Source organism: Talpa europaea (genome assembly GCF_964194135.1).
Source record: "Talpa europaea genome assembly, chromosome: 9".
Classification (NCBI taxonomy): Eukaryota; Metazoa; Chordata; class Mammalia; order Eulipotyphla; family Talpidae; genus Talpa; species Talpa europaea.
Window position 1 is genome coordinate 56,144,420 of NC_140076.1, and position 27,679 is coordinate 56,172,098.

General features: G+C 37.1%; 1 protein-coding gene across 1 annotated transcript in view; it reads right to left on the minus strand.

Annotated features, from left to right (window-relative positions):
• The window catches only part of SGIP1 (SH3GL interacting endocytic adaptor 1), a gene marked incomplete at both ends in the record, with an annotated part of 102,063 nt that overhangs the window by 58,459 nt on the left and 15,925 nt on the right, over window positions 1-27,679 (minus strand). Inside the window, 5 exons of the mRNA XM_084242350.1 lie at window positions 714-765; window positions 1,688-1,712; window positions 3,962-3,973; window positions 22,606-22,781; window positions 23,770-23,824. Coding sequence (XP_084098476.1) covers window positions 714-765; window positions 1,688-1,712; window positions 3,962-3,973; window positions 22,606-22,781; window positions 23,770-23,824 — 320 coding nt within the window. The remainder of the gene's footprint in view (window positions 1-713; window positions 766-1,687; window positions 1,713-3,961; window positions 3,974-22,605; window positions 22,782-23,769; window positions 23,825-27,679) is intronic.

Consider the following 27,679-nt stretch of genomic DNA (forward strand, 5'->3'; position numbering starts at 1 on the left):
ATGTTTTGCCAAAACTAAAAACCCAAATATAAGATTCCTTTGGTGTGTGGCAAGTGGAAAATAGTATAAAATTGTTTCCAATTGAACAGACTACTTTTCTTTTTTCTTTTAAAGATTTATTTTTATTTATTTATGCATACAAGAGCTGGGGGGTAGGCCAGAGGTGTGGGGGGATGTTAGAGGATTCACCAGAGATGGAGTGGGGAACAGAACAGGCAGATCCACTGAAATACACTGCTGAGGGGAGCAGCAAGCAAGACAGGAGAGGTCTGCTGTGCCATGTGGATTAGCTCCCTGGGTGGGGATCAAACTCATGCTGCAGTGGCTGCTGATAGCTTGATAGTGCTGACACTTAACCCCTTGTACCACCAGGGAGGCTCATGAACAGACTACTTTTCATAAGGCAATTTAATTATATTTCAGATAAGCATTTCAAATACAAAAAGAACTCTTCATATAGACCTTTAGCATTTCTATTAGTGAGGGCATTGTACATTCTGATAAATGTTACTTTAGATGACCACAGTGTTTTCCTAAAGGTCTCTCTTGGGCTGTAGTTACAAGAAATGATAACATATTTGAACCATGCTATGAACTTACACATAGAGTCCTTTGTTAATAGGAACTGAGAGTTTAGCCCAAAAGAGATGTGCTTACTGATTAAGAATGCAGGATGGCTTGCATGAAACACAGCTCATGTCTTTCAGGCTCACCTTACAAGTTCTGGAGTTGGTGTGGAACGCCTGGGTCTTGCCACCTCTTCACCTGATGCACAGGACAAGGGAAATCCTTAGACATAATTTTACCATTCCCATCTGACATGTCTTATAAGATATGTTTGGAAACACAGAGATCTAAGTTCCATCAATAAGCACTTCGATATGAAAATTTTGTGAAACAAACCCAGAAAATAAATCTTCCTTTTTGGCAATGCAAAAGCCATATATTAAGCATATGTAGTAGCATTTTCTCTGGCATTTGTAGAACCTAATTAACCAAGGAACTACCAAGAAAAGCTATCAAGTAGATCTGTATAACTGCAGAAGTCAGTGGCATTGCATACCATTCTTCTAATGTCTGCTGCCTTCATTGGTTTGGCCTACCAATTACCATAAGAGAATACTAAGCCAGACCATATATACATTGTACATGAATCCAGCTCTCTCTGCTTGCTCTTTATTTGAAATGCCAAGAAAATGTTATTCTTTTAACTAGGAACCATGAATTAGAATTCCCTAGAAGGTGCTGCATGCAGTAAAGGAAAATCAGGCCCTATGTATATTATGACCTATGTTATATTTTCTAGGTTGTCTAATATATTTTCATATCAAATAACTCTAGAATGTATAAGAGACTGCGTATGTTTTCATTGGCTTCTACCCTCCTCCCTGCTCCATCTCCCATCAATACACCCTTGATTAAATTCATTTCTAAGAGTTGAACAATATAGAAAGAAAGAAGCATTTCCCCCCAAAGCATTCATTTTCAGAATTTAAACATTTATCATTCAAAACCCACATGGTCCCTCTATCATTACAAGATTTCTTTGCTGTAAAAGTAAAAACAGTAGTAAGCCTTAAAAATCAAGCCCAAGAGTGTATAATTCAAGCGTGTATATACTCCAAGATGCAAGGAACTATTCCTACTTTCAATCATACTCTACTTCTGGTAGCTAAGATATACTTACTGGATAAGTTCCTTTTAATTGCACCCTAGAATTAGAAATAGACACTATAAGGTTTAAGACCACATATATCTTATGTACAATATGTATATTTCTCTCATTGCAATTAAAATGAACTCAAAGAAATGCAAATGGAGAAAAATAGAATTTTTCTCAGAATTGCATTCAAGTTGGAGATTGTAGACAAACACATAGAACTCAGTTTTTCATTTTACTCAGATAATAGAGAAAAAGGGTAAATCATAGGTTTTCTGAATCAGGAAAAAAAAAAAACCAACCCTTACCTGAGTGTATTTGGTAAATTAAAGCAAATTTTGAATAGTCAATTTAAAAAATAAAAACACCTTTGCAAACAGCAGACAAGAAAGTAAATACAAGTTTAACATACATTTGATGTTTGAAAATTATAGAATGTATTAAGAATACTGTCTGCTCTTATCAAACAAGGTCCATGAGTTGTTAGTAGAAACAGCCATTAGGTTACTAAGGCAATTTTTTAAAGATATAAGTGGTGTATGTTAAAAAGAAAACCTTAGAGGCATTGCCACTAAATGAGCAGGTATCAGGGAATTAATTTCATCTTCCCCATCCATAGTGCCCACCCAGTTTCTTCCACTTGCCTGCCATAGGGTCCACCATTCTACCCACTGGGAATTACTCCTTTAGCTCAAGGCATTACGATGCTATAAGAATGTCCTAGCTGGAATAATCTGAGAAGGTTATTTCTAGTTTTAGCCTAAACTTATTTCAATAACAGAAAAATTGATTGGATAAAGACTTCAATTCAAAACCACTGTGAAAGTCTCTTAAGAATGTTACCAGAAAAGTAGACCGCCATTAGGGTGACATCATGCTTTGAGACCTGAAATCCACTAGTTAGAGAACTTCAAAGGGAGGTCTCCACATTCTATTCCTTTTATTACTAATGTAATATCCATGAAATGAAGAAAGAACAACACTTCTTTTTTTTTATTAATTGATTCCCAGTGTATCAATTCATTCAACAGATATTTACCTAGAGAGGCACTAAAGAAGAAGCCTCTATACCATTTTTAACAAGTACTTCTCACGCAAGGACAATCACCAGTTAATTGCAAACAAGACCTGGCAGAAATATGCTGGAAAATTCTGTTGTTTAGAAATTAGGAAGTATAAAACACTATCATTTTTAAAGGAAAGTGTATTTGAATAACCAGCAGGAAGGTAGCAGTAACAGAAAAGAAAATCCCATTCTCAGTTGGATCTGGCATACAGTGCCTTGACGACCTTGATGTTGCCACACTACAAATCTAGAACAAAGTTAAAGTGACGTTCACCACACTAACCACAATCAGAAGAAAAGTCCATTGAATCAAAAAACTCTCTTCTCTCCAAGTAGACACACTTTCATCATTTCAATGATTGTCCTTACACATATATAGTGAATAAATTTCTTTCATTTTTAATGTTATATTTCCCTTAAAAATTAGTCTTTTTCCTTAAAAAAGTGTAACTTGCCAAACTCTGAGGTATCACCTCGGTGGAATCACCCATACCTAAATAGCAGTCCCTGTAACTGATTCTCAGTTGGGGCAAAGTATTTGCTTCAAATAATAATTCAGTCATCAAATTGCAATATTTCAGTTCCATCTCCTCTCTTAAGAGACTGACTGGGCAGTTGGGGTCATTTCCAACATAGCAAAGACCCTTCTTTTGTTAATTTAAATTCATCACACCCTTCAACCTGAGGAAAATAAGAGAGATTTCACTTTTATCAGTGCAAACTAATATTGATTTGTCTTCAGTAATAAAATTTTTAATTTTGTGACCAGGCTAGGAATATTAACTTGAAAGATGTATCCTCTTCCCATGATGAAAATTATGATTATGTATTATTATGTGTCAGTCCAGGGACATAATTGGAATTAAATCTTATAAACAATGTAGCTTAAAAATTAATTTCCATACTTTATTGTTTTCTTATTATCACTTTTATCACTTATAAACTTTGATTGGTTTTCTGGCCAATCTCAAACTGTACTTACACATACACATACACACACCCCCACACTAATTTTTGAAATTTAGCATAAGTTCTGATTCCTATTGTTTGTTATGAAAATCCTAAAATAAGATGTTGATACAACTACAACCAGAGGTTTCCAACTTGTAAACCTAATTCATTTGCCTCATTCACCCTGGGTTATCATAAATTTAAATGAAGTCAACCTGGTCCATCTGGCCTTTGCAGCAATTTCCTTTACAAAATCTTAAGGTAAAAATGTTGAGGGTTCTTACCGGGCTGCGCCTCTGTGATCAGCAAAAGGGAAGAGAGAACAGACACCTAGTCAGAGAATGATGGATCAGTCAACAGGCTTGGGTAATAGAAGACTTTATAGACAGTGAACCAAATATATACTCCAAATAGAAAATCAGTCCAAAGAAAGCCAGACAGCCATTGTGTTTGGGACCTCTTTAAATCAAAAAGAGATTTTGGAGAAATTTCAGGAGACTCTCCACTGTATAATGTACCTTTGTTTGTGGGGATGTATTAGTTTTAGCTATGTGTACATAAGAACAAGACAGAGATATACAAGAAAATTTTACTGACAGTTTTGGTGTCTTGTCATAAGGAGTTCTTCCTATTCATGTTATGTGCAAAGGAAGGGGGTTTTTAGAGAATATGCAGTGTGGGGAAACTGTTTTCCCACATACAACTGGATGTTAGCAAACATCATAGATGTAATTAGGGCCTCAAGGGAAACTCCAAAATTCAGAACAGGATTTAGAGAGACCTCTTTATTATCTGATTCTTCTGTTTAGTTTTCTGTGCAGTGTGTGCTGATGAGAACTTAATTTTGCACATATCTCTTCTTGGCCTGGTGATTTGGGCAGCCTACATCAAGGGGTGGGAGTGTAATGGGGAAGTGTAATGGGAGTGTAATGGGGAAGCTGAGGAACACCTAACAAACACAGTAAGTATAATGAAAATTGTCCAGCATCAGCGGGCCCTGGTGAAGCAGAGTGTCTGGCAAAGCATGACAAACATCTGACTTCTCTGTTTCATTCCTCATATCTTAATTATGGCTGCTTTCTATTTACCCCAACAACCTGACTGCTCTCCTTCTTAAAGATTTTCCTGCAGTGATGCATGACTATGGTATGATTAGGGGAGGGGATGTTGCTTAGAGTCCCACCTTAAAGATATGGGCTAAGTCATATACTTACCAGAGTCTGCCTGGGAAACAGTATTGGCCAAATCTCAAAAATCCTGGCCAGAAGGATAAACACAAAGGTTTCTAGAAGGGTGATCAAATGAAGAGGATGGTTCTACCCAGAACACGAAAACTTAGTCTTTTTCAAGTGGGACTCCCCCACGGATACCTAGTCTAGCTGTGTGATGATATAGAGGGAAGTGAGAGACTCTGAGACATACAACTACTAAATGGATAGAACAAGAGACAGGATTTAGCTCTCTTGTCTCTCCATCCTGATACTTTTCTAGGACACCAAGCAGAAAATTATTGGGTAATTCCTAAAGCAGAGAGCCCAGAATATTTACTTCTAGACATGCTTTGTTAGTAACCAGAGCCTTAGACATATTTACTCCAGTTAATAACTTGTAATAATTTAGACTTTATTATGTGTCTTATTTTCCAGGTACTGCTATTGATCCCACATTTCTTATAATTTTGTTTATAGATGCAATTTAAATAACACTGAAAAAAATGACATTCATGAATATGCATTCCTGGGTTTAAAGTCTCTTACTGCCTAATTCATAATATGTTTTGAGAGAAGTTTAAACACTCTTCTATTTAGACTCTATAATTTTTTAGATTTAGAATTTATAATTCTTTAATGGCCAGAATAAAGTTCTTCTCAAAGAAAGAAGTGTGGGAATTTATGATTCTAGCTTCAACTTCGTGGCAAACATTTGACTTAGAGTAACATAAACTATAGCAGAGAAGGGATAAATAAGGATTCCATTTCCCAAAAAGAAACTATGAGAAATAATGCAAGATAAAGTGCATATTGTAAACATATGGAGATAAAACCTTCAATGCAAACAAATAGTTTCTGTTTATATTCTTTCATGTAAAAGATAATTTCATTAGAAAGCATTTTGGAAACTCCCTTTGCTTAAATGCCTTCATTATAGAACAGTTATTCAAATTCATGTAGTCACAAGGTTTTAATTAAAATCCAGAAGACCCAGCTATAAGATATGCAAAGGTCAGAGTCAGAAAACCACAAGGTTCATAATGAAAAGCTATCTGAAATATTCAAAAGGGAAAGAACTCCAGAAGTTAAATTGAAGGATTTTTATATACGTTAATTATCAAGCAGAAAGTAGCTGTAGGCTATGCTGAATAAGGACAGCAAAATTATTATGAGCCAGGGGAAGAGGACTTCTTGCCTATTGAAAGTTTTATTTTATCCTTTGTCCTATCATTTCCCAAGAACTTTGAAACATTTTGCTTTTTTTGCTTTGTTTTACCAATATATATAATTTGCTTCAAAGGTGAAAAGAAATGAGGTTCCTGATATATTCTATAAACTAAACAATCTACTTACAGGTTTTCAAACTCAAATGTATGCAGGGCAAAAAGCATTTATGTTCTTGGGGGTGCTGTATGTCAGGGCATGTGTGTTTATGAAGCTTTTGTGAACTGGCTACTACTCAGGTGCACCCTGGCCTGCCTGGTGCAAAAATTTGGGCTTATTGCTGCCAAGCCTTCAGAGTAATCGAGAGAAGATGCATATTTTGATATTTTAAAAATTCGAAATGTTCTGGTTTGTTAAATGCAGGCTAAAATTGTCTTTACCTGCACAACCAAATAAGAACATCTATTTAGTTGTTCTGAATTTGCAGGTGGCCAATTTGTCTCTGATTGCAGACATTTGTATCACACAGAAAAGCTTTCAGTATATTTTATCTGCTTTTATTATTACTTCACCTGATTACTCACACAAGGGCTTTGCAATTGGTCTATTCATAATCAAAACAAATTTCCTAATAAAATATTACTTGTTCAATTCCTAGATTGCTTTTGATCTTTTGATGCATTCTGCAGAAGGTTTTGAAAAACATTTTATTTTTCCCTTAGTTTTATTTTGGTTTTTAACTTAGAGATAGCTGTCACTTTGTATTTTGTAGTTATTTTCAAAATGGATTAACAATAATTTATGATTTGGTCACTAGAATGAAGATCTTTGGTTAAAATGCTCTATTTCTAAAACTTAAACAGTTAGTGAGATGAACATATCCCCCTAAAGGAAACTACTTCAGTCTCTGAGCTTAGAGTCCCCATAATGTCCTTAGCCCTCGCCAGCTTTTTGTATTTCTTGCACAGCAGGATTAATTTAAGTTCAGCTAACTAGAATACCTTAGTCTTAACCAATACAAGTAAATGTTTTCAGATATTGATGAGAGGTAATCAAGAGTAATCTGTCAAAATTGCTGGCAAAATTTGCTGGTCAAAATCACTAAATCACTGGCTTGGGTTTGGAAACATTACAACATATTCATTAGCTAAATTCAGGGTTGTGGGGAAACAGAGGAAAATGAAAAGCTACACAGCATCAAACAGGTATTATTTGTATATAGGTTGGTCATAGAAAATTCAGTGATTCATGACAGAGAATTTTCTAGGAAAGAATTAGAGTTATGTATCTGTCTATATTTAAATTCATTTCTGTATCTATTATAGGTCAGATTACAGTGAATGCCTATCATATCCAATGGGATCTGGTGGAGAGCATCTTTTTTTTTTAAGATTTAGTTTTGTTTATTATGCATACCAGAACTGGGGTCTCAGTCAGAGGTGTGGGAGTGAAAGGATTCACCAGGGACAGAGTGGAGGGCAAAACAGATGGATCTACTGAAATATACTGCTGAGGGGAGCATAGGTGAGACAGGAGAGTGCTGTGCCATTTGGGTTAGCTCTCTGGCCGGGGATCGAACTCATACCACAGTGGCTGGCAAAAGTTTGATAGCGCTGAGACTTTAAGCCCTGTGCCACCAGGGAGGCCCTTGAGAATGTCTTTTGAAGCTTCATTTGGGAAGAGAAACAAAGAACCTGTTACTAACAGAGACAGCATTAATAATTGACCAGTTGAGCAGTCAACAAGATGGGTGTTTCCAAAGAAAAATGAAGCAAGGGAGTGGGAGGAGGACTCATCCTTAAAGACACACAGCCAAAATGAAAAGGCGTACTGATAGTTCAAGCTGCTGTAAGGACAACAGGAGGAAAACCGATAAGGAACAGAGAATTTTTAAGGCACTGCAGATAAACTTCTGGCCACACACTCTGTCAACAATTGAAAAGGCCAAATTTAGATAATCCAGAGAAAGATTTGGGGGTCAAGGAAAAAAATAAAAATTGCAAAATGTAAAGAAAAACAACTGCAGCCCCATGTTGTGTGCCATTTAGCATGTGGTATGTAATTCACTCTCGATTACTAACAAGTGAGCCAAATAGTTCAGTAATAGTAATAATAAGTGCTTATTTTATTTTAGGAAACAAAAAGGCACTGGGTCCATATTTTGATAAGTTGTAATATCTTCACCCCAGTTTTTGTTCTTCCTGTCTTCTGCTCTTCCTCCCTTCTATCACATGGCCTTGCTGCAGGTTTGCATCCTGCACCTGGTACAGACACTGCCAAGGTTGGGACAGTGGGCAGGATGAGAGGTTACAGCACTTATTGCAGCATCCACTTAGGTGAGTTAAGTAGAACCAACTAACCATTTCTTAGTGCCTGTTAATATGGAAACACACTATTTTCACATTTTCCAATGGAGGTCTACTACATCCTCCATGCATTTGTGTCCTGGCAATATGTTCAAAATAAACAGGGCAGCAGAGATGAGAAAAATGAAGTATTTGCTTATTTTTAAATAGATCTGTTTCACTGTTGCTTTAAAATAAAAATATGTTGATGCATCATATCAGATTTGTGCTGCCAATAAAAATCACCCACTGGTACTAAAAAGGACCATAGAAGAGATGATTTGCACTTTAAAAAGATCCTGTTTTTCTGTCTCTGATAACAACAGGAAGGGATTTTTTCTGATTCAGTGAAGGAAAAAGAAAAGACAGATTCCCTTTTCTAGGCTAGCTTCACAGCATTAATTCATCCAGGATAGGATCATACCTTAAACAAAAAAATTACCTAAAAAAAGTTTGCCTAATTCATGGTAGGTATACGTAGTCGATCTAATTCAAATGGAAGCTGCAATAAATGAAACATAATATCTAAAATATTTGATCATATGCCTGTGATTGAGGCAGAAGTGAATATTTCCAAAATTACCTTGGGGCCCTTAATAACAGACATGGAAAATCATTTAGTAACTGACTTCCTTTTTCACCATCGGGCATAATTAGACCTTGTCCTGGTCCACAAAGGTTTGTTTTCAAAATTAAAAATCCTGTTTGGATGTTAAACACCTTTATGTAGATGGTGAAAATGAACAGAATACATAATGTTTGCCCAAAATGTGGAAAGGACATTATTTCTTACCGGACTTTTCCTCTAAAAGCGTTGGCATGGGGAGGAAAAATAAAGAGAAAATAAGTGGTGAAATTTATTTCAAGAAGAAACAGCTCAAGGCTTAGAATAACCTTTCTTAAGTCAGATCTTGAAGGCACTGCTTATATAAAGCTTCTTATGGGTGGCTGATATGGTCATTTGTAGGCTGCTGTATTTATTTTGAAGGACAGCAGAATATAGCACCCCCAAATATACCACTTTGGCGTACTAATTATTTTGAGCAGATGAAAAATAACCATTGCAGGGAGAGCTTTTGCTGAATTCCCCTTATCTGCCTATAGATAAATCCTCCAAAAACAACCCAATCATCATCAGACCCCTCCCCAGGAGTTTCATCAATCATGGAGGACTGACTCGTTCCAGAAGGAGACCAGAAGTCCACGCCACATCCATACACATTTTGTCACAAACTAACATACTTCTCATATATTTTTCCAAGAATTGATTTATCTTTTCTAAAAATCATGTATTTTCTAAAACTCATAGAAGAGGTCTACATTCCTTCCATTTTCCTATGAAGTTAGTATTTAATCCTGATTTCTGCAGAAATCTCTTCCAGTCACTCATTTTTCCTTGGTAGTATTTGAATCACCTAGGTATACATGAAGTATACATGTTAAAAACTTTTTTTGTCTCTTTCTAATCTGTCTTTTCTGTTAGAGTTCAAGATGAACACCTCAGTAGGTAGAGATCAAGTTTTGCCTCCCCTATAGGGTCAAGATATAGAAGTCACAGGCCTGGCAGCCATTCAAACACATTATCTGTTCTCTTTTGAACAGTTTCCCTTTGTCATTTAGATTTGTTCCTTGAGAACAGAAAAAAAAATATATATATATTCCATAAATGTTAAAAAATCAAATTTGCACATTGAAAATTTTGAACTGAAAAGAGTTGGAAAAAGCCACTGAAGCACTGAAGTTTGGCTAGATTGTGAACTAAAATGAAATTTTTCCAGAAATTCTACTCTTGTCAGGGAACCTGGTACCTACCATGTTCTCCTAAGAAACCCTGGTTAAAGACATCATTTATTTCATCCCATCTTTCATTTCCTGCCACTTCCAGGGATAATCACAAATTATTTTTCTGGTGAATAGTCCCTGCTTCCTTGGCATGCTCTTTGTTTCTTGAGCAATTGTCTTAATGACCTCGTCTCTCCCAGCAGCATCCCCATGCCTCCTATGGGCACTTCCTACTCCAGGGTCCTATTTCCAGTTTCCCCTCCTAAATCTACACACTACGCTATTCCCAGAATTATTTTCCAAAATAATAAGCCTTTTATTCAGAATATAGAAACCAAGCTCCATTTTAGAGCATTTCATACTTTCATGATAGACCCAACTCACCTTCGCCCTCATCGTCCATTGCTGTCTGCATGAAACCCAAACGCAGCTGCCCATCTCCATGGTACCTCCGGCATGTTCTTAGCTTTTCCCTGTCCACTGCTTAAACTGCTTCTTCAGCCTTCCTGCCTTCTCTCTCGCCCTCAGTTACATTACTCATTCAAGGGCAGTAGCATGTTTTCCAGAAGGCTTTCCCCAAACATCCCAGTCAGAATAAATTATTCCCTTCTCTCGTTTGATCACAACACACTCCTTTTGTTCAAAATAACAAACCCATATTGAAGGCCTTTCTATTTGCCTGGCATTTATTAGCTTCAGGGAAAACAACTGTTAGTATAATTTTTTACAGTTCTTATTTGTCCTGTAATAGTTAGATGTCTCCATTTGAGTATTAGCTCACACAATGGTTATGTGAGCTCCCCCCCAAACATGTTGTTAGGCACCAAGTGGACGGTCAAAGTGTAGTTATAAATTCCCTTTCTGGTGGCCTTGAAAACATTATACAAATGTTCAAAGCACAGTGTCTTTTAAAATACAGAGAGATGAATTACTTTCTGAAAAAAAGCTGAATTGTACAGGGCCCAAGGGATGTGGTCCCCATTGCAAAGGTTTGCTTCTTCACCAGCTCCTATAAATGTTTCACTTTGCTCCCACTTAACTGTTGATCTTTCTGCCCACAAGTGACCTAAGGTGTTAATAAATGTCACAAAGGCTCCAAGGTAGTAACACAACTGCGCACAGATATAAATTTAGAGCCTTGTGATCCACCGTCCAGGTGAAAGTTTCTCCTTTAGCAAAAAACTAATGTTTCAGAATAACTGGAGGTCAAGATGGGAGCCACACTCAGGGGGCTGCTTTAAGACCCAGATCCCTGCTAAGTACCACAGAGATGAAATTTAATAATAATGAAAATTATTAAAGCCCAGACCCTCAATCTATAGATATAAGGAATTTGGGGGTTAAAAATCAAATAGCTTCGAAGGAGTTGTCAAGGAAGGAGGAACAGGAAATTTTATATATTCTAATTACCCGAACTTCTTACTGTCTAGATGCCTTTGTACAAATTAGACTGTGCCTCAATTCTACATCTATAAAGCAGGGATGATTGTCAGCATATAGAATTGTGAGGATTCAAGATGACACTGATTATAATAGCTAATGTTTATTGAGAATTTGCTATTATTGTTTTAGCTGATGTTATAGGTGTAATTATCTCTAGAAGGGAAAGAAGGATCAGACAAGTTCTAAGAGCAAAGTTGGGAACCATCCCAGCTTGTCTAACCTGAGCCTTGTTAGGGGCACACTCTTGGCATAGTCCAAATCCCCTGAACAGATCGAACCCATATTCAGGGGCTTGTCAGCATTGGGTTCTAGAATCAGCAAAAATAAAAGCTCACAGATCACAGAACCTGGGAAATAACTTTAGATCTGTCCAGTGGAGTGGAAAGAATTAAATAAATCATATTTCTATCATATCAGGTCTCATGAAATGAGCTTCTTAGAAGATGAGTGTATTTCTAGGCATAGTTTTAGATCTTGGGACTACACTTGATTACAAGATAAATTTCTTAGCTTCTTTCTAGAATTAGATGCATTTTATTGAATTAGAATCAGAAGAATAAACATAAACACACAGATCTTAAGGCCCCTCCTCCTTCATACACTCTACTACCCAGGACATGTAATGTATTAAACCAGCTTTTTCAATGTTATTTTGCTTTAATTGTTAGTAACTACCAATACCCAGGTTACAAACTCTTGGCTTAAGAATTTCTTCAGAATGGTAAGGAAACAAACAAACTGTGACAAAACAATTTTCCTTTGAAGGAAATAGGTATTTCTTGATTTAAATGAGTTAATTGCACCAGAGTTACTTGCACTTTTAACTATGGAAAGGATAAATAAGAAAATTGGAAAAGAGATAGAGATCTTTGAAATGAATTGGAAATAAAGAGAAAGTGAATTTCTGGATTGGAAACAACATCCACCTAAAATATAACCATTGAATGGTCTTTATTTAAGAGCAGGGCTTTTCCTGCCAATAATCTGAGAAAATACAGCTTTCTAATTTGCAAACCTTGCTGGAAGGCAGTTCATCCTTATGATCAACATCTTTCCAAGATCACACAGACCTGTGTCCTTTGCAGATGAATAATCTCTCTCTGACTGTTATCATCCCAAATCACTTTGTAATACAGGCCTTCATTCAAGTTAGGTCTTGTTGAAGCCTACTTTTCTGAACAAGGGGTTAGAAATCAGCAACATTTAAAACTCAGCTGTTTAAAATCTAGAAAGATGAATGGAGAAACTAGACACTAGAGTCCCAACGATCTTTACATGATGGTTTAGTGCTTTCAAGACATGCCTGCTCTTTTAAATAATAACTGAGTTGTCAGGGGAATTTGGGGTACCAAGCCTCATAGATTAGGATCAAGACACAGGATGCCAGATCTAAACTATAAGCCATTTAAGAATTTATGATTCTTTAGCCTTAAAAATAAGGGGTGCATTTTGAATCTTTATATTTTAAATAATGAGATTTTTATTATAAATATAACTACACTCTATCATTATGACTAAGCAGTTATTCACAAGTAAACCATAAAAAAAAAATACTGACTACGTAATAGTCACCAGATACTAATCTAGGCCTAGTAGCGAACAAAACAATAGGAATAATAGACACCAGAGCTCTAGTGAGCTTACTTTTAAGAGGAAGGGAAGGAGAAGCACAACAAATAAGCAAAGTATTTAATATCCAGAGATAAAGACAATTTTTAAAAGCAGAACAAATAAAGGGGTTTGGGAATGTCAGGGTGGAGGGTTTAGCAATTTAAAATAAGGTGGTGGGGTGGCCTTATTGAGAAAGTGAGGTAGGTGAGTAGGAGTTGGGAAGGGAGATGGAAGCGCAGCTTCTGAGAGAAGAGAGCACCACTGGGGAGCCAAAGAGAGGTGGAGGGGAAGGAAGAGTGGCAGGTGTCAATTAGGAGGTGGGAGTATACCCACCACTAGGATATCATTGGTCACTCTAAAGACTCTGGCTTCATGCAGTTTCAATAAAGCTTGTTTTTATATATTTTTTTATTTTCTTAAAGATTTATTTATTTATTTATTTATACAAGTACTGGGTACAGTCAGAAGCGTGGGAGGGTGAGAGAATTCACCAGAGCCAGAGCAGGGAGCAGAGCAGGCAGAAGGACCGAAGTACACTGCTGAGGGGAGCAGCGGGTGGCAGGAGAGGTCTGCGTGCCATATGGGACCCTCGCCAGCGGCCAGGAATTGACCTGGCGCTGCAGAGGCTGTGGGCAGATTTGCAGCCCAGTGCTCAACCGCTGCACCACCAGAGGAGACCCAAAGCTTGTTTTTAATATGGATCAGGAGTCCCAGGGTCAATTTAGTAACTGTTGGTGACTGAGAAGAGCAACAGATGAAAGAGATGAAACAATATCAGAAAATGGCCACAAGTGACATAGACTGTTGTTTTTCATACTCTAGAAGCTCACATACCACGTTAAAGGGAAAAACTAAAGACAGGTTTCTCTTAAGCAGTGCAAAGAGAGTTTCAGCTCGAGTTGGGCAAAACAGAGTGAGGTCAGTTTGTCTTGCCTCCCTCTCTTGGGCACTTCAGGACGAACAGCTGAGATTGGCCTGCAGGGTTCTGGATGATTGCCCAGCTGGTTGCTGATCCAAAACTATCATCCCTGAGGTTCCTGGATGGTTAGTGCTGATGAGATAGAGGGAAATCTCACCTTCATTCTGTTTAGAAGTAAAATTTCCCTCAGTCATTAAGGAAACATTTTCTATGATAGTTAATGTGAGTGATTTGCACTCTTAAGACTTTCTTTTTCTATAACAATTAAAAATTACGTTTCTTGCTGTAGATTATTTCTGGCACTAAAAGTTTCTCTTTCAAAAGACAAAAGAAGAGTGTCTCTGGTTTATAGTTGCTTATTGATTTTGATTTTTCTTTATATAATTAGTCTTTTTCCTGGTCCCTTATTTAGGTTTTCTAAATTCCTACTATGAGTGAGATCATTTGATATTTTTCTTTTACTTTCTGGCTTATTTCGCTGAGCAGAGACACACTAACGGGGGGTTGGGGGGAAGAGGAGGGATCAAAATAAGGGGGGGTGGGAATTGAATGGGGAATATTACCAAAATGAAAATGCATACGCTGTGCAAAAATGAAAAATGATGTAAGAATTACATAAAATAAAATATTAAAAAAATTTTAAAAAAACAAAAGAAGAGATACTTTTTTATAAACTGTTATTTTCATACCATTACTCCTACCTTTATAGAAACTGTATTGTAAAAATAAATACAATAGTATAAGTAAGATAATTACTTAGCTATGCCTTTATCTTTAGGGTCAATGCCTACTGGTGACTGAAACCAGAGGCTTTAGATAAGAAAACAGTCATCTCTCAGGGAAGTGCAGGTTTAAGGGAAGAGAATTATGATAAAAACTAGCACCTATAGAAAAGAACACATGATCAGACTTTTAAATCTAAACCTCTAAATCATAGTGCTATAAATCAATCTTAACTCAATAATAAAAAAAAAGACCGTGCACCCTTTAAGAGAAGAAATGGAATTTTCGTTCATATTGTTCGTCCATTCTGATAATGGAGAAAGGAACATAATAACAAATTTGATCCAGTTGAATTCATACTCTGCCCATTTTCAAGGTGCTTAAAATATACAATAATTCATAGATTTCTTCTTACCAGATCAAAGAAATTTAGAAAGATAAATTTGCTCTCTTTAAATTAATGCAAGGGCTCTAAGTTGCATGCCATCATCATTAAACACATTTTCCATTTAATTTCCTAATGTGAAGACCATCCATCTGTCCAAGCAACACTGAAGTGTTTTCTGAGTACCTACTATGTGTCATTCAGTGTCGTAGCAGAAAGTAAAAACCTACAAGCTCTTGAAGCAGGATTATTTGTCATAAACCCAACATTTGCTCACAAACTATGCTTCTATTACAAACTCATTTTCCAAATTGATTGCTTTTTTTAATCAAACCTCATTTTATCTTGATTATGACTGTTACTAAACAGTTTCTCTATCCCAATAAGACCATCACAACCAATGGAGAAAATCGTAAAGATGAAAAAACGTCTTTGTTGATTAATATTAACACTGTAATTAAAAGCATATGATTCAAGAATTTGAGATGTCTGGTGAGGCTATCCCAACATCTTAAAGTGTCAATATTGTTGGTATATTGTCTCATTCAATTAGAATTTAAGTTGGTAACAGAATTGGAGTGTTTGAGGTCTTTAACCATGGTGATCATGTTTCTGGAACCCCAAATTAGATCAGGTTGCCTGAGATAGTGGAATGCAATTGAAGAATGCAATCTGGAGTTATGCAAGGAAATTCTTACTCTTATCCCTCACAAAGGGAAGCAAAATATCATGTCCTCATAGCAACAACTGACATTGCCATTACGTGGAGAAATAATAACAAATGTGATCCAGTTGAATTCATACTCTGCCCATTTTCAAGGTGCTTAAAATATACAATAATTCATAGAGTTCTTCTTACCAGAGTAAGTCTGGTGGACATGGAAATTTTGGAAAAGTATATTTTTAGTTTTAAAAGTCAGGAAGCAACAGAGAACTCCCTAGGGTGAAAAATTAGTAGTTAAGGAAAACACAAAAGCTACTAGGCTAATTCTTCTGAAGATAGTCCTGACTTTTTACAATGTAGGAAAGAGAACAATATATTTTGAAAAAGAGAGGCTCCACTCATTCCCCCTACATCCTTCTCTGTGAGATTTGGGAAAAAGGAGCTTCTTGTCTACTGTGGATGATTCTGATCAGGCTGCCTGCAGCTCTATCTGGAAGGAGCTTCTTAACCTTCATCTGGGGTCGGAAATCCAGTCACAATATCTGCTGTGACAGCTTATATACCCCAAGCTTGTTATCCTTGACCCAACCCAAATCAAGTTTACCTTGGGGAGCCTAAACTCTCTTTAATGTGTAGAATCCAAACTGAGCCTCTTCCTTCCATTTCTACACTTGATGCCTGGGCTGAGCATTTTGCATCAGAATGCCTGTAATCTGTATCCTTCCATTGCCTGCCGCTTTTCTACCCGCAGGGAAAGTCAGTGTGTAGGAGACCAAGTTCTCCTCCCCCACTGATGACTCTTTGTTTTCACTGAACTCAATGGGGTGCTGAACCTTCTGCCAGAGTGAGGACAGGGAAGGGGGTGGTGTTACCAAGCAGCAGCAAACTCATGGATTTTGCTTTCTGGCAGGCTAATTTGGGGGTGGGAGAGTGGGTGGGCCACCTGGAATAGGCAAACGGCACCAGACTGTCTCCAGTTCAAAGTCATCTCCCCCTCCCCAAATTTTTTGGTTAACTGTCTATTGAGAATCACACATCTCCAGGAATGAGATTAATCTAATGCTTTTTTATAATTGCATGTCAAATTCTTTAATTCCTTTTGCCACTGAATTTTACAGGGGGAGGGGTGGAAGGTAATGGCGGGTAGGTTGACTCCTACATTATTTCCATCAGCCCTCTATTCTCTACTCCTTGATTTCTGCAAGTCCTCCCTCACTATTTTTATTTTCCTTCTGCCTCCCAGGAGTCTCTTAATTTAAGGAAAAGGAAAACAAGAGTTGAAAAGGGAACTGATACTTGGAGAGCCCCTCCTGAGTGACAGGCACCAAGCTGAGTATTTTGCAACATTATTTCATGTCATCTTTGTATCAGTCCAGAGAAGCTTGATACTCTGTTCACATTTTACAGACTTGGGATCTGAGGCTATGAGTTAAGAAACTAGCCAGTGGGAACATACAGATAATAACATGCAAACTCAAAAACCAGTGTCTGTCCAACTTAACCAAAGTGCTTCTGTTACAGGGCAACCCCAATGGAAAAGGTTGGCCTGAGTGTGGGTCCAAACTCACACACTTAAAAGGTGCTTATAGTGAGACTCAACTGCAGGCACACAGAAAAAAGGCTAATAAAGGGTTTATTTACAAAAAGGGTAAATCAGGAAAGAAATAACCCAGGGAGAAAGAGAGAGAAACATTGGTGAATGCGTCCTATTGTTAGGGGGAAAAGGATGTCCTGAGCTAATTCCATACAGGCTTTGTGGACTCCACCCCCACTCCAGACCAAAGCCATCAGGACATTGGGAAAGACAAGTCCCATCACCACCAAAGGAAGGTTGCTGGAACCTGAGGCAACCCGTTTTATATCGGGGCTGCTCTGTAACACTATCAGTTCCACTGAGCTGGGACCCCAATAGCACACTGAAGCCTGAGAAAAATCAAGTACCCCCAAGGCCCACACCTCTGGTTATATACCAAGCTTGACTGCCTTAATTCCCAGCAATCCTCCCTTCGGTGGTAATGACATTATGGGGTTCGCAGTCTTTGGTGCCTTGGATCTATTTAGTCTAGGGTGGGAGTGGGGTCCATAAAACATGTGTTTGAGGAGTTTATTCAGGGTATCCTTTCCTTCAACACTTCAAGGAAAAGTTATTTTTCTTCGTTCCCTTGCTGTATCTCCAACTTGCCCCTAAAACAGAAAGCTTTCCATAGAGACACACGGGACAGACTATTAAAGCTGAGAGAATTCTTAAGGATGATGGAATCATAGATCCTTACTTTGCAGATGAGAAAAACATCCTGTATTTTTAATTTAGGCAGAAAAGAGGCAGAGGCTGACGTTTGAGTCCTGGCTGTCACACCTGCAGCAACCTTGATCTTTCTGTTTTGGCTTACTCTGTGAAATACCCTGGTCACAACCTCCCTGTCCACCCAACATTACAGTTGTTCATTCCATCTTTCTGATCCTGAGTGGCATTTATAAGATGCAAACTATCATGATAATGAACCATTGGCCTAAAAATGCTTGCTCACTGGTTGACTAAGTAAGGGAACTAAAATATATGAATCATATAAGAAAGGAGAAGAATTATTCCTTAACATTTAAAACAAAAGTGCATGAAGTCAATATAAAATGAGAGAGTTTAATAACCTAGAAATCACATATGATCTAGTTACTCTACATCTCGGTAGTTATCTGAAGAATACAATATTAAATTGAAAAGATATTTGTACTCACTGCAACTTTATTCCAAAAGCCAAGAACTGGCAACAATCTAAGTGTCCCTTGATGAAGAAGATGTGGTATATATATATATACACAATGGAAGATGAGTCAGATATATATATATATATATATATATGTGATGGAATCTTACAATTTACAATAACTTTGCTGCACTTTGACAAGATTATGCGTACATGAAATAAGTCAGATGAAAAAAGACCAAAATCATGTCATTTCACTAACATATAGAAGAAATTAATATATGGACAATATAAAACATACAAAAAGGTAAAGCAAAATCAAGCCTTTAGAGTCTGATTGGTACTGATTCTCTGGAGATCCTTGACTAATTCAACTAATAATGAAGAAATGAATAATTTCAAAGCACTGCTTATGCAGAAAGTATTGTTATTAGAATTTTCTGTGTGCTTTCTTCATTCAGTCATTAATTGAATGAACTCTCTTGAGTGCCTAATGTGTGCCATGTACTGTACTAAACACAAGAGATAAAAGTCAAAGAAGATTGACCCTGCCAGAGACCAGTAATAATCTGCACAAAAATTACTTAAGAGTCATTATGATCCTCACTTTACAAAAAAGGAAATAAAGGCTCCTATCAATTGTGGAGTTTATCTAAACTCACACAGGCAGAACATAGCAGACCTGGGCCTAGTAGCTGGGCCTGTCTAAATCCATGAGTTCTGCTCTTTCAGTTACTGCAAAGCTTTTTCCTATTAACCCAAAATATTAGAACAAATTATTTAAGGAGGTGGCAAAGAAGTGCTTAGAAAAGAAGGTGGTAGCCCTCGGTGCTAGTGCCAAAAAACAATCTTGGCAAATTAAACCTATTACTCTCTCTGATCAGGATTCTTGTCTGGTAAATCCAAGGAAAGCTATAGATATTCTATGTCTCTCAAATTCAGCTTTATGTTTAATGATCCACTGAGAAGGCCCCTGTTGCCCATCTGGACTGCTCACCAGCTTAGACTTTTATATAGGAGAGAAAGAAATCATCTATTTTGCTTAATCCATTACTATTAGTATTTTGGTCTATGTTAAAGCAGCTCTGCTAAGTTTCTGGTGATCAACAACTAAAATTTGAGTGATGGCCACTCTTGCCCTATCAGCCTTGCATCTTAACAGGAGACTACAACATAAGAATAGAAATTAACATTCGTTATCTGTGAATAAGTCCTTATATCATCCCCTCTTCTTTATTTGGTGCTCTGCATTGTAGTAGTCCACATTTTACTTACTGCTATATAAAAATCAAAGGCCAAGGAGAGGTCTAGAACTGAAGTTATGTTTATTTGTTTATATAGTAAGGTGTTCTATGTTGCTGAAGTTTTGTTTTGGAAAGGAGTAATTTTCAGATAGATTTATTTTGTATGTACATGTAGGCATGTATATATCATCCATCCATCCATCCATCCATCCCTGCATTTACCCACCCATCCATGCAACTATTTATCTAGTGATTTGACCACAGAGTGTGTACAGGGAAATAATTCAAATAAAATAAAAACCAATTCATAACAAGATATAGTAAATGAGCTACAATTCATTCACACATATTTAGAGATGAATGAAAAGGGCAAGTGAAACACAGCCTCATCTCAAAGATTCAAAAGAAGAAGAAATCAGAAATTCAACATAAGTCATGACTATAAATAAAATTTCCTCTTTCTATGATTGGTACTTTAATAGCATAATAAACATAGCCTAAATGAAATGTTCTGGTATTACTTAACTGGTAAAAAGGTGCTATTTCTCTTTTTTTACTGAAGTTAGTGTAGAAGTATAAATACCTAAATGTTTGGCTAGAAACAACTAAAATTACACACAGCATTTGCCATTTTTATCATGGCACTAACTGGATTTCAGAAGGTTGTTTCTACCTATCTACTCCTAAAGATAAAGTAATGCACATATCATTTGCAAAATATAGGTAAACATGGGTTATCTATAAGAGAGCACAGAATCTAAGCCAAGAATATGGTTTCAGTTATAATATCTGTGTAGACTATGTTTATTCAGCTATGTGATTACCTTTCACTAAAAAGTAGCAATAACAGCTCCATCGCCTATATTAAATATCAGAAATTACATATATTTGGGAAGCATAGTCATGGCAGAGGTAAGTTCTCACATTCAAGGGAACAAGCTGCAGCTGTGAAAGTGGAAGTGGTAGGGCACCCTAACCCTGGGATTTCTCTTTGGGAGCCTCTCCATCTATTTTTCATACGGTTTCTCTTATATCTCTTTATCAGAATCTTACTCACACTATGTCAATATATTGGCTTACAATAGGTGCTGGGAAGAACTTGGAATAAACAGCTAGTCTTCTTACTGCATCCTCAGCAACATATGTGGTTGAAGGAATATCTACCACATGATATAGGCACACATATTCTTTTTGATAGAGGTCATTGCTTTTTTTTTTTTTTGCTCATTTCAGCTAGCTGCCAGTAAATATCTACCCTGTGTCTAGTGGTTCCCATTAGCTTTGTTTCTTGTAAATCTATTGATTTAATCTTGTGAATTGCCTTCTTACACTTTTCCCAGGTAGCTTCCAAATGAAGTGGATATAAATTGGTTTCAGACAAATAAGTAAATTTTTATAATTAATAAAAGATCCACTGAGGAACGATTTGAAAGATGTCAACTGAAAAGTAAAAATGTGTAGATTTAAAATGACCCATTTACTAGAAATCACTGGTATTAAATACTTACAGGTGACTTTAAAATCTGTACCTTTCATTGCAGAAAAGAAAGAAAACTAACATATTCTTTTTCTAACTTTTCAAGAAGACATCTTGAGATGAACACGTGAGTATATGATTAAAAATTACCCAAAATATTATTTGTTGTAGTTGATTACTATTAGCAATCATTTTAGTTGTCACAAACAGTAGTGATAAAGGTCATTATAAGCACTAAGCACTAGAGAAGACTTTATTATAGACTTTCTTTATCTCAGGCAGGCAAATGTTTATTCTCAAAGGATAGATGATTACAACTCCTTTAGAAAGGTTAGTTGGGGTATTTCCAGAAGCATCTCAAAATTGGTTCAGCATTTATTAACTAGCTTGTTCAGTGTGAATGCTGCAAGGAGATCACATATCTAAAGAAGATGCCAAGAACATATTAGATGCAAGTTTGCAGAGCCTTCATCTGCTCTTTGTGGCTATTTTTAGAAAATGATTATAGCATTTTTCAAACACCACAGAGAAGAAATACTATAAATATTGAAATTGAGAATTAAGCAACTAAAGAAATTTAGTAGATGGGAACTGGGGAAAGGAAGTAAAACACCAATTTGAATAATACAATATAAATAATGCATACCTGTATTTGAGATGCCTAAAAGATGAGAACATTTAAGACAATTTGATAATACTTCATTATAATTCAATATAATGAAGAAAAGAGTGTTAATATCTATTTTGACTGTGATTTTAAACTAATATTTCCTATTAGGAGCATAGCAATAAAAATCTTTTCTTTTTTCTTTTTTGCTTTAGTGTTTGAAAGAAAAGTAATTTCTGTGGTTTCCCTCCCATGTGTTTTAATGTGGTATATCATAAAAAGTACACAAGATATATCTTGAAAATTCATGGTTAGTAAATTTATGAACTTCATATTGTTTTAAATCACTTCAGAAGTAAACCTGAATAATCTCTTTGTTTTTTTCCCCCTCTTTTTAACAATGATTTCAGAAAAATAAATCAAAATAACTGCGGTTCCATGCATTTTTGCTATTTTTGAACTACACAAGAACTGCAATATAAAATCAGCCTAACTTTGTAAAGCTAGACTGAGATAGTCAAGGCTTAGAGCATTCATAAAATAGTGACTATATGCACCTTCAGCATAAGGAGTTGCTGATTTCCTTAATGTGTATGGACAGAAGATGGCTTTCTGTCCAGTCTCACCAAATCTGGACAAAACAGCACTCACCACTGGTGAAGGGGAAAGTGCGATGTTGCCTATCGAGGCCTTCAGCTCATCTACAGTTGCAGCATTCTTAAGAATGTCTTTAGATTGCAATGGCTTAATCTTGATATTAAATTTCTTGTGTGATTCTTCTTCTTCTTCTGATTCGCTTGAAGAATAAAAGTGCTTTCCTTTGGTAGGTAGAACACAGTTAAAGATACATAACTGGAGGCAATAATGAGTATAACAGAAGAGTGATAGCAAATAAAGGCAGCCAATGCATTCTTAGATGGCAGAAAAGCAAAGCAGAACAAATAAATGGGAGGGAAGTTGATAGAATATTGGCAATGGTGCTTTGGTGGAGGGTGAGTGAAGTACGTACACATATGGAGGTGTGAAGTTCTCTCAAAATTATAGGTCTGAAAATGGTTAATTGGCAACTCAATAAAATTTGAAGAGAAAAGGGAGAGAAGCAAAAATAAAAGAGTAAAGCAGTGGTTATAACAGTTAACATTTTTTCTTAAAGATTTGTTTTTATTGATTTATGGATACAAGAGCTGGAATGTAGGCTAGAGGTGTGTGTGTGTGGGGTGGGAGGAGGTGGGTTAAGGGGATTCACCAGAGTCAGAGTGGGGAGCAGAACAGTCCAATCTACTGAAATCCACTGCTGAGGAGAGCAGTGGGTGAGACAGGAGAGGTCTGCTTGTACCACCAGGCAAGTCCCAGCAGCCAACATTTTGCTCCAGTGCGGTAGGCTATTTCTAGTGTCCCACTCAGCACACACACAGTGGCAGGTCCACGGGGCTTACTTGTCACAGAGAGAAGAGGACCACTCTCTCTGGAGCATGTGCCATGAGTTTTAAGGGCTTCAGTTTGTGACATGCTCTGCCCAGAGATGAGTTGTGGGGGAGAGGACAAGAAAGAGCTATTTTCCAGTCACTATAAATGACACTGTACCCACAATTTGTAGAATTGTTTTTCAACACATTTTCCTCTTCTATGAATAGCTTCAGGCAAAATGCCTGTTTGCCAGTGATCAGGCTGTTCTCAGTGCTGTTTATTCAACTCTAATATTAGGGACAGCAGAACTTAAAATGTTTGTGTTTTTTCAGCACCTTTGCAAAACCTGAATTTCTCATACTGTTTTCTGAGGGAAAAAAATGAAATAAGAAAATAAAGAAAGGATATAGCCGGGTTCCTCTGGTCTGATGCTGTAGCCTTCTTCATCCAACTCAGGTGAGTTCTATAAAATACAAACACACATTAAACATTATTATCCTGATAATGATGAGGAAACTATTCATTTTCCTCCTAGAGTTTTCTTAAGGATATAAAAAGATCTCTTTTAAGGGGATAGGATTGTAACTTTTAATAGTGCATCCTGAGAAGTATATGTTTAGGTATTTACTAATGGATACTTGGAAAGTCTATTGAAAATAAATAAATTAGGAATCAACTGTCAATGTAACAAACAGTATTCTTAGAGAATTTATCATGCATTTCTTATTTCTTGTAAGTCAGCACTATACTAAGCACCATGAAGGGTTATAAACGCAAATTATTTATACTCAGAAAAATTGAAATGTATTTTGGTGAGCAAAATTTTAAAAAATCATTAGTGACAGGCACTTGAAGGAAAAGAAATAAAAAGAGGTTTGAGTCAAGAGGTCAAATGGAAAGGCCAGAGGGGAAGTCAGTGTTAAGGAAGAGCCCACACTGAGACATCATGGCAGGAATCTACAGTGTCGACAAAGGGAGAGGCAAAAACAAAGATGACAAGCTGGAAAGAAAGCTGTGTGCTGGGAGACCATGGAAAATAAGACATTGGGTAGCCACCATCCTGGGGAAAGAGTTAGGAATTAATATAGTAGCTGTGCTTGTCAATTAGGTTAGGACAGGCTGACAGCAGAGTCTTGTGGAGTTTTGGAGGTCTGCTTCAGGGTAGAATTGGGGCAGAAGAAACTAAAGAATGGGAAAATAATTCAACATACTTGCATCAATTCAGGTAAGATGTGCTAAGAATATGGATCAACTTGTTGGTAGTGGGAAGGGATGAATCAAGGACATTTGAAGGACATATTGTTCTTTTTTTAAGATTTAATTTTTTGTGTGTAGAACTGAGTGTAGGCCAATGGTCCAGGGGGTGAGAGGATTCACCAGAGACAGAGTGGGGAGCAGAACAGGGGGAATGACTGAAATACACTGCTGAAGGGAGCAGTGGGTGACACAAGAGAAGTGTGCTGCACCATGAGGGTTATCTCCCTGGCCAGGGATCGAACTCATGCTGCAGTGGCTGGAGATAGCTTGTTAGCTGAGATTTTAACCCCTGTGCCACCAGGGAGACCCCACATTGTTAGTTCTTGGTGACAGACTGGTGACAGGAGAAAAAGGAATGGGCTGGGTCAGGAAGACTCCATGATTTCTACCCACCAGTTCTTGGCTGAACTCATTGTAATAATAGGAAACTAAGGGTTTTTGTTTGTTTGTTTGTTTTAGGTAAAAGGGAAGATAAAAGTTTGCATGACTGAGATAACTATGATCATATTTGACCTTATATTATGTAGGAAGTATTGTAACACATACTTCATTTCATTGAACTTTTATAACAATAACATGCAAGTAGAATGATTACTAAGGAGGAAACTAAGACAAATCAGGTGTCATTTCTCAAGGAAAAGCATCCACCAAATTGCAGACATGGGTACAGGGGAAGAACGTAAAGAGTTCAAGGGTGACCTCTTGAGGTAGAGTTGATAGAGATGCAAGTAACAAAGATGGAGCTAGAGAGAAAAATTTTGGAATCATTGTAACAGTAAAAGTGCCATCGGGACTGAACATTTGGTGGAGAGTGTGGTGTGATATATACAGTTGCTGTGTGAGACACTGTATACCTGAAACCTAAACAGCATTGTAAATTAATGCTACCTTCTGGTTACTTAGGGAATGTGATATCAAATATATAATTTCAATGGCAATTCCTATGTAATCTGGTTGGTTTTTAAGACTAAACAAATTTGGGTGAAGTTAAGCTTTATTTCAGCATTCGTATGAGGATCAGAGACAGCACTAGACTCTAGGGTTTGTGCGCTGGGTGGGTATCATGCACTACATGGCAAGTAATTTGGTATTTTAATTATGCTTCTTTTTTTTTTTAAAGGTTCCATTTTATTTATTTATTTATTTTTAAGATTTATTTATTTATCTATACAAGCACTGGGTACAGTCAGAAGCGCAGGAGGGTGAGAGAATTCACCAGAGCCAGAGCGGGAAGCAGAGCAGGCAGAAGGACCGAAGTACACTGCTGAGGGGAGCAGTGGGCGGCAGGAGAGGTCTGCGCGCCATGTGGGACCCTCCTCCGGTGGCCAGGGAACAGCCAGGGATTGAACTGGCGCTGCAGAGGCTGCGGGCAGCTTCGCAACCCAGCGCTCAACCGCTGCGCCACCGGGGAGGCCCTAATTATGCTTCTTGATTGGCTAGAGAATCCCATTTTTTCTGTATCATAGAATCTACAAAATATCACAAAAGCCTTTCATATTAAGAATGAAGTAGTTTTGAGGGTCCCACATGGCGCGCAGACCTCTCCTGCCGCCCGCTGCTCCCCTCGGCAGTGTACTTCGGTCCTTCTGCCTGCTCTGCTCCCCGCTCTGGCTCTGGTGAATTCTCTCACCCTCCCGCGCTTCTGACTGCACCCAGTGCATGTATAAACAAAACAAACAAACAAACCAGCAAACAAATAAATAAAGCATGCCTCTATTAAAAAAAAAAAAAAAAAAAAAAAAAAAAAAAGAATGAAGTAGTTTTGGAAAAATGTTATTCTTTCCCAATATCTAGTAGCTTTCATGGAACATTATTTGTGAAAAATTTGAATTTTGGGTAAGATGGTGGAAGGTCATAGATTCCACAGAAATGAATGGCTAAAAATGTTCAAAATATCTCAATCCTGGGAAACAGATTTAAGAGAGAACCATGTAATGAGGTCGGCAGAGTAACAAATTAAACTTTCAGAGTGTAGGGTTGGAAAATACAAAGAATTTAACCTCTCCTACCTTTAGTTTTCGTTTTTTTTTCTAAAATGCAGGTAATGTAGCATTTACCATTTTAGGTGGTGAGGATTCAGTGGCATTTGATATTATGACTGACAAATAGTGAGTATGCAATAAATGGTAGTATATTTATTATGAAAAGAAAATTCTAATTATTAGTGAATATGCAAAAGTTTGAACATGAAGCTTAATTTTATGAAAGGAGAGTTGCGGCCAATCACCTTAAGGATATGTGCAAAGAGACTTTAAAGGGACACTTATTATGCAATAGAAATGATCTTGGGTGTGAATACAGTCTACATGAGTTCTGTGACTAGAAAGGCAAGAGAGGCTGTCCTGCTATGGCTGGTGAAGTACATGGTGACGGTGATCAGCTTTGGGGGGAATTATGAGAGGAATTTACCCACATTCCTTGAGAAGTAACAAATGATTGTCACTTGACCTAGGAAAAATCTGGACCCCTGATTCATATGTTGAAATCCTGTCCCCACGGTGTTGGTATTATGAGGTATGGTTTTTGGGAGAGGATTAGGTCATCAGGTTGGTGCTTTCATAACTGGGATTAGTGCCTCTGAAAAGCAAATTCTAGTTAGGTTACAGCTAGAAGGTGCTGTCTATGAACAAGAAAGCGGGCCCTCAAGCAGGCACACATCAGACACCAAACTGCTGCTTCCAGGAGGATACTGGACTCCAGAACAGATAGAAATAAATGTTTTTTTATAAGCCACATGGTTTATGGTATTTTTGTTATCACAAATATTACAGCAGCCTGAATAGACTAAAATATTATGAAGCTAGGGTCTAGAGGTTAACTGCCTTGTCTTAATTCTCAAAGCTGTTTAGATATAGAACAAGGACAGAAATAGCTGGCATTTGTATTTTTTAAAAAAACATTTTTGAACACATATTACTCATGTGGTAGGTTACTTAATAGTCAACAAATAATTAGTCATAATTGACAAGTTAGACATAATGACAAATAGAATCCTTGCAACATTGCTACTTTGTGCTTATTAAATTCATTCTTACTGGTCAGCAAATAAGCATTCCAAAGT